Below are 11,800 nucleotides of genomic sequence, written 5' to 3'. Positions count from 1 at the left end.
TGCAGAATCGGATGCATGAAAGCATGAAATTGTTTGACAGCATCTGCAACAATAAATGGTTTACAGACACGTCTATTATTCTTTTCCTAAACAAGAAGGATCTCTTTGAAGAAAAAATCAAAAGGAGTCCCCTCACTATTTGCTACCCCGAATATGCAGGTATTCTACTACTTACCTGGGAAGTCAAGTCACTTCCAGTTATGGAATCTTATTACTGGTTTTATGATGCAAACCAGTAAGAAGCAGTTTAATCTGGAATCAAAGTTGTGTCTGTAGCTAGCAGTTTGTGGAGATAGTTTTTTAGTTGTCAACGGAGCCAATTTCATATGGAAGTTGAGTAACAAAATCATGAAACTTCACTATGCCACTTTTAGTCACTTTAAAGTATGTGCGAAATCTTGCTTTCCTTACTTACCTGAGTAGTCCTAGCTGAGTCAGTAGAACAATGAATATGAGTAAGGCTAAGAGAATTTATAACTGCTCATTGCAGAGCAGGAATGCTCCTGTTAGACCAGTACTCACTATCTCTGGGCTGCGAGCGTTGACAGCCTGAAAAATCACAACCAGGTCTAAAAATATTCCAAAATAAAGTTAACTACAGCTCAAAGATATGAAAAACTGTACGTATAAGGGGAGAAAACTGTCCCAAACTTGTGACAGCTTACAAAATGGCAACTCTGATAGTCTTTCCAACATAGATGTATTGTAAGGTGGTGGTTTGAGAGCATAGTTGGCCAATTACTAACATTAAGCAAGAATTTAAAATATTTAACTGTAATCAAAAGTATTGTTACATTCATGGTTTATTGAAAGCTGATGTCAAACATCTTTTCAAGTACATGGAATGTTTGGAAGCACTGGGGGAGAATCCACACAAATATTTGATTCATTGTTCAGTATTTAAAGTGTTTTAAATGTTCTTCGTGGTGAGATACTTTCCAATTTATTCTGCTTAGGCTCTTCCTGTACTCCATTTTGCTTCAAAACCTTTACAATCATAGGATTTTCTCCTAAAGAGGTTTAGGGCATTTAGGTTTTCTTAAACACATTGGAAGGAAAAACATGGTATGCAAGAATTCTTTAGGAAGAGAGAATGATGTAATTCAGCAGTTGTCTGTATTTAGATTTCTGCTACCTATCGGTAGATTTATATAATTATATGAAATTCTATCATTCTGTTGTGCAGAGAATACTTACTTGAAAAAATATAATTAAAACTGGGAGAAAAGAGGGAATAGACCAAATATAAATTTAGGCAGGTGGAGAAGGAAGAAAGCACCATGAAAAAGAAAAGTGAGTGTAAACAAAAATAAATGGAATGAGGGAAAGTTTTTTTTTTTGTTGTTGTTGCTTTCCTTAGTGTTTAATCTGAAAACATGAACTAACAATTCCATGGAAACAAAACATCATTTCTATTTGCAGAGCAGTTATAGCTCTTTAATAACCTGATCGACCTCCCATCGAAGTCAAGGGTAAAATTTGTGTGTGTGTTATTATTAATCCAGTATGTTTTACCACCAGCAAGTTTTATACTCTAACTTAAAACAGTAGTTGTGAGGTTACTTAAAACTGCATACAATTCTTCCATTTTTAAAGAAACTGTTCAGCAGTTTTAAAAAAAATAGTTCATGGCTTCCTTCGAAGTGTGTAGTATTCATTGCTGCTTAGGCCTTGTCTGCACTACAAGGGAAAATTGATCTAAGCTACTCAGCTTCAGCTACATGAATAACATAGCTGAAGTCAACACATTAAATCTACTTACCGCAGGGTCCACACTAAGTGATGTTGACTGGAGACACTTTCCCATTGACTCTCCTTACGCGTCTCGTTCAGGTGGAGTACAGGAGTCAACGGGAGAGTGATCGATGGTCAATTTAGAGGGTCTTCACTAGACCTGCTAAATCAACTGCCAATGCATTGGTCACCGCGTGTCTACACTTACCGGGGGTTTGACAAGCCCTTAGTCTGAAATTTAGTGTTTATTGATCAACTTTTTCCCTTTCTTCAGGATCTAACACTTATGAAGAGGCAGCTGCATACATCCAGTGTCAATTTGAAGATCTGAACAAGAGAAAGGACACAAAGGAAATCTATACTCACTTCACATGTGCCACAGATACCAAGAATGTGCAGTTTGTTTTTGATGCGGTCACTGACGTCATCATAAAAAATAATCTAAAAGACTGTGGCCTCTTCTAAGACTTTGCATTCAATGGTAATTGTGTTCCTTGACCAGAATGAGTAATAGAACTTTTCATCATTTTCTATATGCCTTGGTAATAGAAGGCATTTATACATATACATAGGAGTCTAATTCTCTTGATCTTTATTTTTAGATTTGAAGAATGACTTCACAAACTTCTAACCTGATGGGGTTTCAAGAAGAAAGAAGTACAAAACAATTTGTGCTGAATAACAGACCAGTACTGTACTTGCCTGTTTTAACAGCTTTATTTATGTTTGTCTTGTAAATTTAAGTAATTAAATATTAGGTAACAATGAAAAGTGTCTTGATTGTATGTATACTTGTAATTGTAGGAATGTTATTTGTATGAACATTGAACAGAATATTTTAATAACTTGATTTGTGTTCCAAAGTTTCCATGTTTTATGAGAATGCTCTTAAGGAGGGTAATACTTTTTTTTTTTTTTTTTTTTTTTGAGCCTTTGGATTATTTAAACATCTTGAAACAAAAATTAAATTTTACATCTTAAATATGCATGCTGACTTACTAGGTTTTGTTTGCATAACCAAGTGTTACAGGCTTCTTGGTAGTCTAAAATAATCTTGCGCTTGCTCAGCTTTAAAGGGACACTGTGAATTCAAGTTTGTCCCTAACCTTCGGTTTTGAAAAAGCTCTTAAAAATTTTGAGGCTAATAAGTTTTCTTTGTTTATTAGAATTCCAGTGGAAACAACTGATTACAAATAAACTTCTGCTTGCAATCTTTTCATCCCAAACGTTACAACACTGAGAAACTGAAACTGGATTAGTTAATTTTCATTTCCCAAACTGATGGAAATGTAAAAAGAAATTATTGGGATCAATAACAGAGATTAAATTTTTAAAATGTATTTTGTCTATTTATCTTTTTCTCCTGTGAGTGACAAAACTCTCCTTGCTCTCGTAAAAGCCAGTGGCAAAACTTGAGAGCAAGACGACTTGTTTTCTTTTCATTCCATGGATTCAGAATCAGGTTCCTAATGTGTTGCTATTAATTGTAGGTAAGAAAACTAGTTCTACAAATTATTGATAGTCATGAAAACATCAGACACTACCAAAAAGCAATGCACAGTGGTATCAAATATAGTATATATTTTTTCTGTTGCAAATATAAAGAAAATTTTCTCTATCTCTGATCTCCATATGAGGTAATTATTTGCTAATGTTGACTTTTAATGGTGTGCACTTGTGTGATTTTTAAATTGACCACGTCCCTTTAAATAATATTGCATAGAATTTATTTCCTTTCATTTTATCATTTATTATGTAAGGGGTATATTGTGCATTGCCTTATGGGTAGTGCCACAACTGATTTTTATACATGTGAAACTGAAATAAGCTTTTATTTTGTAAATAAGTTCTTAGATGGTTGTCCTGAGCATTTTGGTCACCTAAGAAATGTAGTCACAACAAATTTAGAAATATTACTTTCTACAGTTGTTGGAACATTGTTTGTAACTACCATACACCATACTACTTTGTCCACGACGAGAACACCTCTGAAACTGTTGCTAGTTTTTCATATTTTCTTACAGATTCATATGCTTAGAAGTGTTCATTCTAAATGTCTAATTAGAATTATTTTAAAGCATTAACTCATTTTTGGTTATGTGTATTCTTGGTTTAAGGCTGTCAAATGGCCTTGAAATAGTTCTTATCTCAGCTCTTTTCATTCTTGGAATTTTCCATTATTTGCTATGGAATTTCTAAATGTTTTCAAATGAGGTTAAAACAAAGGAGCAGTAATATTAATTTATTAATGATGGAGGTTGTTGAAAATGTTCACACAGAACAAGCTCTTTTAGTTAGTAATTATGGTAACCAGTTTACATCTTGGACTGCTTTGAATTGTGCATTATGCTGCAGTCACAACTGATTTTATGTATCATTGAAATATTTTGTGACTATTTAACTTGTCTTTGTACTTAATGTAAAAAAACAAAACAAAACTGGGATTAATCAAAAATTACTGAAAATTTGTCTAAATTCTTTGTGCCTTGCCTAAGAGAAATGTTTTTCATTAAATTTACTGATGGAAGACCTGCTGCATCCACTTTGTGAAGATAGTGAATAAAAATGAAAAGAAATGAAATTGTGAGTAAATTCACATGTGTATGTAAGTAAAATAAAAATGAGCACACATTGATGACCATTGCTGATGGATTCCTGAATTTTATCCTGTATAATTTACTAACATCCTAATAAAATGAGATTTTTTTAAAAAATGAATTATAATTCTTTCCTGAAATATGTACACTGTTTTTTGTCCTGTGCTAAACAAGTGCATTGAAAATATATCTCCTCATGAGCTCTTCCATTCCAGACTGATGGACTTTCCTCTTTTGACTTGATGAGTTGGCAGCTGGACAAATTTCCATGAAGACTCTCCTTGCCGCCCCCTCCCCCCCGAACTGATATTGGTTCTATGGTGGGAATCTCACAGGTCTGTCTTACATTTACAGAATGATGTATACAAAATAAGCTGTTCTTTTTCATGCATTTTAAGGCCTAAAGGGACCGTTATGAAGACCTAGCCTGATCTGTATAACACAAGCCATGATATTTCACCCAGTAATTACTACATCAAGTTAATAATTTCTGGTTGATCTTTTAGAAAGTCATCCAATCTGAAAGACTTCAAATGATGGAGAATCCTCCAATCCCATGAGCTTTTTTCCAGCCTATTGGAGGGTGTTAGTTCTTTATATCGGACAAAGGCATATCTACTAACAAATTGTCTTTCTATAATCTTGTCAGTGCTGTATACACAGGTTATGTCACCTCACTTCTTCCTGCTACTTCCCTACTCATACGTCCAAAGGCAGTGTTAGCCCTTGTATCCATAGCATCATGTGGGAAGCGTGTATGCAGATAGTTAATTATCATGACATCTGTCACTTTATAAGAACATAAGAACAGCCATACTGGGTCAGATCAAAGGTCCATCTAGCCCAGTATCCTGTCTTCTGACAGTGGCCAATGCCAGGTGCCCCAGAGGGAATGAACAGAACAGGTAATCATCAAGTGGCCCATTCCCAGCTTCTGGCAAACAGGCTAGGGACACTTTCAGAGTTGTTGCTTTCCAGAATAGAGTCAAAATTACACCAACTTGTGTCACCAACACCAAAATGACATCAACTTGTGAAACCAACACCTTTGACCTTCGAGGAGATGAAATTGAAGCGTGAGGAACGTCTAAGGAAGGCACTCCAGGCTCGTGAACGGGTGGAGCAGATGGAAGAGGAGAAGAAGAAGCGGATGGAGCAGAAATTCTCTCAAAGTGAGGAGAAGACTGAGAAGGTAAGAGGCCCAACCTGGAAACAGAGCCCCTAGGGACAGCTGGGTTTTCTCACGGCAATGGGCTGTGAACCTGTAGGGGGTAGCAATGGATTGCCTCACTGCGTGATAAACATGTCGGCAGTTACTAAAATCCTTGATGCTAGTGACACTGATCACAGGGGCCATGAGTGGGTAATGAGGCCACTTGGTATTTGAGCAAAAAGAGTCACTTCAGGGCCTATTCGTAGTCCTCTGTTCAACAGAGGAAGACTCTGCTCTGTCAAGTCCATGCAATAGTGTTTACTCCTATCATGGATTTCAGTCTCTATGGTACTCTAAGCTCTTTGAGGACTAGTAGTGGTGTCTTATGTTCTCCTAATCAAAGTCTTATCAGCAAGGCCTGTGCCCTGCAACCAGACTACAAGTGTTGAGTGGGGTGCTCAGGTTTGGGTTGGCTCAGTTCTCATCCTCCTGCCTGTGCGGTCAGCCAAGCACCAGTTGTGTGCCCCAGCTGCCACCACTTCACTGTGCTGTGTGCGCACTGCGGAGTGACATGCCCTGCAGCTCCTTGGCACACTCACTCCACAGCACACAGTATGCAGCTATGGGTGTGCTTGGTCACCACAGTGCTGATCCTGCTGAGTCAGGTAGTAACTCAGACGTAGGTTAGGGGTTTGTTACAGGAGTGGGTGGGTGAGATTCTGTGGCCTGCATTGTGCAGGAGGTCAGACTAGATGATCATAATGGTCCCTTCTGACCTTAAGTCTATGAGTCTATGACAACTGAAATTGTAGCTTTCCTCTAACCCAGAACAAATAACTTCATGAGATGAGAAAAGTGTCCTTGAAGTTACTGGATCTGTCTGCCTTTTTCTCTCAGCTTCATTGTAAGCTACAGCCTAGAACCTTCCTCAGCCCACCTCTTATTCAGTTCTCTGTGACAGCACACCTCTCCTCCCTCCATCGGGTGTGCGTTTTACATTTCACCATAAATGACCAATTTATGACGATTTTTAAAGAAACCAGAGACATGCCTAGTGATACTCAGGGTACTCTGTCCCAACATTAATTACCTCTTATGTGAGCATGTTCAGAGTTTGCACGTGTATGATCAATTATTGCTATAGCCCCTAGAAACAGATTAATCTAGCCAATTTAATATCTACAAGAATACTGAGATAAGGTCTTTGTGCTTTTGAAATGTTCAGCATCTTTTGATAAGAGTACAAAGGATCACGGAGATAAACCTCCAAAGTGTGAATCTGTTGGGCACCACAGCCAGATAAAAGCCTATCGTATGTGACTTGGAAGTATCTTCTTTGAGCATTTGTCCACATGGATATCACTATAGGTGTGTGAGCCAAGAATCTTTTAGCCAGAAGTGTCCATTGGGGCTATGCATGCATCCTGCTTACCCTCATACCCCCTACAGCAAGGGTAAAAAGGACAGAGCAGCCTCAACCACCATGCAGGTCTTTTTCATTGCCCATGGTAGCGAGTCAGAGTCCAGGGTGGCCACCAGCTTCCCCATAGTTCTTACATTTAGAATTAGTCTTGATAAGTTTTATATTTTTTTCTTTTGAATATATCTGATGGCTGAGAATAGGTTTCTGGGCTTTAAAATGTGCCCTGCCTGCAAGATATCTATGCTTGCCAATGATGCACATACAAAATGTTTTGTTTAGGGGAGTCTCATATCTCTGAGTGTGCCACTTGTAATTTTTTTTCTGAGCTCCCACAAAGGGCTCATCATGCCCATTAACATTATTTCTAATGGAAAGCTCATTGTATAGTGTAGATTCTGAGGTTCCCCCTCAAAAGCAGTCTGCTCCGGCTTCAAAAACAGTTTCAAAGTGTCGTCTATCTTTTGTGACTGGCATTACTTCCTTGGCATCATTGGCATTGGTACCACATCCTGATAAGAATTCTAAGACCTCAGCGTTGGTACCACTGTCACATTTCCATCACCATCAGTACTATTTCCTATGTCCACCAAGGCTGCTTTTATATACCATTTCTCTGGAACCAGAATCCACTTTTCTGGATGTCTCTCCTGTATCTCTGCTATCCAGGTCTCTGCTGATACCAGAGCCCTGAGTACTGAATATGAAAATTTCTCTGCATCCAACCTCTACAGTACTGTGATGGGGGTATACTTGCCCTGTACAGGAGATGAAAGGGTTAAACCGGTACTCTTGGCAGTGGAAGCCACGCCCCCTCATCCCTACTGAGTATGCTCCAACTGCTGCAGTATAAAAGGGAGCAACTCAGCTCAGTCTGGGCTGACTGCTGAGGAGGAAGGATGCACCTCTTCAGCTCCAGCAGAGAAGCAGCTGGAAGTCCAAGCCATGAGAGTGGGGGATGCTGAGACCTAGACAGGCACCGGGGTACCGGCAGATGCCCCAGAGACATTGCAGCTGCCAAGGGCCGTGCCACCCAAGGGGCCTGGAGAGTCTGAGAACACTCAGACTTCCACTGCAGGAGTCAAGGTAGGAAGTAGCTCAGCGAGGGACTAGCCAGTGTCCCTGCAGCAGTCTGTGTGTTGTGGGCAGATTCCCCATCGTCTTTGTGGTGAACCCCTTCGCCACTACCAGGGCCCAGGCCTGGGACCTGGTGGAGATGGGAGAGTCTGGGTCCCTCTACCCAGCCACCCCCCCTTTTGAGGGTGGCCTACAAACCCCCCTTCTATTGACTGGCCATTAGGCTGCACTTCCCTGCAGCGAAGGGGAGTCCCATTGACTTTGGCCATAGGGCCATGCTTCCCTGCCGCCAAGGGGAGCCCTATTGACTGGACATTAAGCCACACTTTCTCACATACAAGGAGAGCCTTATTGGTGGCAGCCATGGAGCCCTGTGACTGAGCTCAGCCATATTGACTTAACCACAGGACTATTGCCCTTGCCCCACCCTGAGGGTGCCTTGTGACAAGTACCAATGCCACCTCATGCTATGTTCCTATGCCTCAGGAATTAGCTCCTCTAGAAGGATTCTGTTAAACTGCATCATCTTCACATGGCAGCAGGAGCCCTTCACCTATGAGATCTCCTTTGCCTAGGTTGATTCCCAAGTGTAGCCTTGGAAAGGAGCCCCTCTCATCACAGATCCCATGCTTCAGTGTGCTCTCATGTTCTGGTTTCCACTTATGGGGAACCATTTGCCCTTCCTTTATGAGACTCAGTCCTGACTCTGCTGACCTCTGTGGAATCCTTGGCCTCACCCTCTCTGCTTTGTATTCAGCTGCATCAAGATCCAGTGTAAGGTTACATCCTTCTAAACAATCATCTGCAAGCGCCACAGTCCTCTTACCATGAGCTCCTTCAGAGTTTGAGCAAGAACCTCATAGCAAGGAAAAATACCTCCTTGAGAAATATGAGGATCAGCTTATTCACCTGACCATGTGATCTTTGTCACCTGACAAAGTTATGACTCCATCCAAAAGTTATGACTCCATCTAATACATCCACAATAGACTATTTCAAGGCCTTCCTTGAGGATTTCCTTAAAAGAATGACAGACATCTTAGAGATTCCATGCCTACTAATAAAGACATTCTTGAGCCTGTCAAGGACCTGTGGCAGACCCTGGAATCTGTCTTGGACACATTCCTCTAAGAGGGGAGATTGCAGGTATCAAGTTTGCCCTAAGGGGTTTTGAGTACTTTTTACTCATCCAATCCCTGAAACTTTGGTTGTGACAGTGGCTCATGAAAATTCTGAGCTGCTTGGGCTGCCTAAATCTATGCCCAGGGATAAAGAGCTCAAGAAGATGGACGTTCTGGGGAGAAAAGTTTACTCCTTTGCAAGTTTTCAGGTTCATATAGGCAACTATCAAGTCTTATGAGTGAAGTACAATTTCCTGCAGTGAGACAAAGTGCTGCAGTTAATGGGTAAGCTTCCTCAAGAGACCAGAGAGTAATTGAAGGCAGTGGCTATGGAAGGTCAGTTAGTGACGAAGACCGATTTGCAGGTCTCAGTGGATGCCTCTGATGCTAGAGCATGGTCAATGGCCACTGCAGTCTCTATGCAGACAACACTATGGCTGCAGTTGTCAGGCTTTCCAAACGAGATTCAAGCCACAATTGAGGACCTTCCTTTTAAGGGTTTTTGAAGTCCAAGAACTGACAAAGTGCTTCACTTTCTGAAGGATTCTGAGTCTTTTGGTCTTTACAATCGCAGAAGGGGAAGTAAACCAGATCTCTCTCATTCTCCAGGTAGAGGCCTCCATCTTTTTAGAAAAATTAGGATCCTTTTGTTGGTACTGAAATAAGAAAAAGGCCTCTCTTTTGAAAGTGAAGAGGCCCTACTACTATGACAGCATGCTTTTTATAAGGCTGGAAGTGGCATGTTTTATGCTGAGTCCAAAGAAACTTGGATTCGTTGTAGAGAATCTTTACCCCTTCTTTCCATTCTCTGGCAATCTCCTTATTTTATGGATGCATGGGCTGCAATTACCATTGACCTTTGGATCTCCACCTGGGCCCAGCATGTCTACATCTGACAGCTTGGAGGCTTGTAGGCTTAGTTCTGTGTATAGAAGCTGGATAGGATGTTTTGTCCCAGAGCAGAAAAGACTCTCCTATAAGGGCATACCATGCTAATTGGAAATATTTTTTGTTGTCCATTCAGAGACATATTCAGCTCTTGGACTGGTTTGGAATATTTGTCTTTGAAACATTCAAGGCTGGCTATAGCTATGTTAGAGTTAATTTTGCTGCTATCTCTGCAAAAAAATAATTTGATTTGGTCCCATCCCACAGTGTTTTTAGGCTTTGAGGGCAGCCACTCCAAACAATGTTTTGCTTTGTTCCCCCCTCACCCCATAAAGACAGGATTACTCACCTACATTGGAAATTTTTACCAAAGATGGTTTTGGATTTTCATATAAATCAACTTACCCACTTACAGGTATCTTCCTCCCCCCAGCTCAACCTTCCTGTAGAAGCTAATTTCCACACACTATATGTCTCATGGCTGTATCGGCTTATCAGATCAGAACAAAGCCATTTCATAAATCATCCAGTCTGTGGTTTTTGGTGATCAATCCAATGGGCAGGCTGCTTCCTCTCAGGCCATGGCTACACTAGAGAGTTGCAGCGCTGGTGAGGGGGTTACAGCGCTGCAACTTAGGATGTGGCCACACTTGCAAAGCACGGCCAGCGCTGCAACTCCCTGGTTGCAGCGCTGGCTGTACACCCGGTCGAGCCTCGGGTGTAGGGATTCCAGCACTGGTGATCCAGCGCTGGTCAGCAAGTGTGGACCCCACCAGCGCTTTTATTGACCTCCGGGGTATAAGGAGGTATCCCAGAATTCCTGTCCACAACAAACCGGAAGAAAGGGAGAGCTCGGAGTTCAGCCAAACTGCTTATTTAAAAAACAAACACAGCTCCTGTTTGCTGAGCGAGCGGAGGCAGGCAGGGGAATTACTTTGGAATGTTCGCAGCTGTTTGCTTGAAGAGAGAAACAGCACTCTCACACGGCAGGGGGGGAGAGGGAAGTCCATGTTGAGCAGATGTTTATCTGGTCTGACAGCTATTTAGGAGTACATAATTTGCATTTAGTGAATGAGAGAGGGGTGGGGGAAGGGGGTCAGAACTTTTAAAATGATTGAAGGTAGGCACTGTGTGTCTTCCAGTCCTTAGAATTTGCAAGGCAGGGAGCTGAGAACAGTGTCAACTCCAAAAATCCATTCTGTCTGTCTCCTCCACGCTCCCTGTCACATTCCACCCCACCCCCCTCTTTTGAAAAGCACGTTGCAGCCACTTGAATGCTGGGAGAGCTGCCCACAATGCACCACTCCCAACAGCGCTGCAAATGTGGCCACACTGCAGCGCTGGTAGCTGTCAGTGTGGCCACACTGCACACTGCAGCGCTGGCCCTACACAGCTGTACGAACACAGCTGTAACTACCAGCGCTGCAGAACTGTAAGTGTAGCCATGGCCTCACTCTCTAAATGAGTTAGACTGCATTAACATTTTCTATTTAGTAAACTACCTCTTCTCTTTTGAGTTAGAGCAGTCAGATGACATCATTAGCTTGCTTTGGGAGAGTCCCCATTTCTGAGATCTGCAGGACAGCTACTTGCAGTTCGGTTCATACATTTATAAATCACTACTCCATTGTGGCAGCTTTTAGATCAGATACCCAGTTTGAAAGGGCTGTCCTAAAGTTGTTTAGATAGGACTCCTCTCACTCACCTTAAGTAGTGTCTGCTAGTCACTTATAGTGGGATCTGTGGGCAAATGCTCAATGAAGAAAATAAAGTTACTTACCTTATAGTAACTGGAATTCTTCAAGATGCT

At 41.3% G+C, this 11,800-nt stretch overlaps 1 protein-coding gene across 1 annotated transcript in view; it reads left to right on the top strand.

Annotated features, from left to right (window-relative positions):
* The window catches only part of GNAI1 (G protein subunit alpha i1), a 71,333-nt gene extending 66,885 nt beyond the window's left edge, over positions 1-4,448 (top strand). The window contains exons 7-9 of the mRNA XM_050936975.1: positions 6-159; positions 2,009-2,215; positions 2,337-4,448. Coding sequence (XP_050792932.1) covers positions 6-159; positions 2,009-2,199 — 345 coding nt within the window. The 3' untranslated portion in view covers positions 2,200-2,215; positions 2,337-4,448. The remainder of the gene's footprint in view (positions 1-5; positions 160-2,008; positions 2,216-2,336) is intronic.
* The last annotated feature ends 7,352 nt before the right edge of the window (positions 4,449-11,800 follow it).

This window comes from Gopherus flavomarginatus, chromosome 1, assembly GCF_025201925.1.
Source record: "Gopherus flavomarginatus isolate rGopFla2 chromosome 1, rGopFla2.mat.asm, whole genome shotgun sequence".
NCBI classification, from domain to species: Eukaryota; Metazoa; Chordata; order Testudines; family Testudinidae; genus Gopherus; species Gopherus flavomarginatus.
The sequence above is the reverse complement of the archived record's forward strand: the minus strand, read 5'-3'. Positions and strand labels throughout refer to the sequence as shown.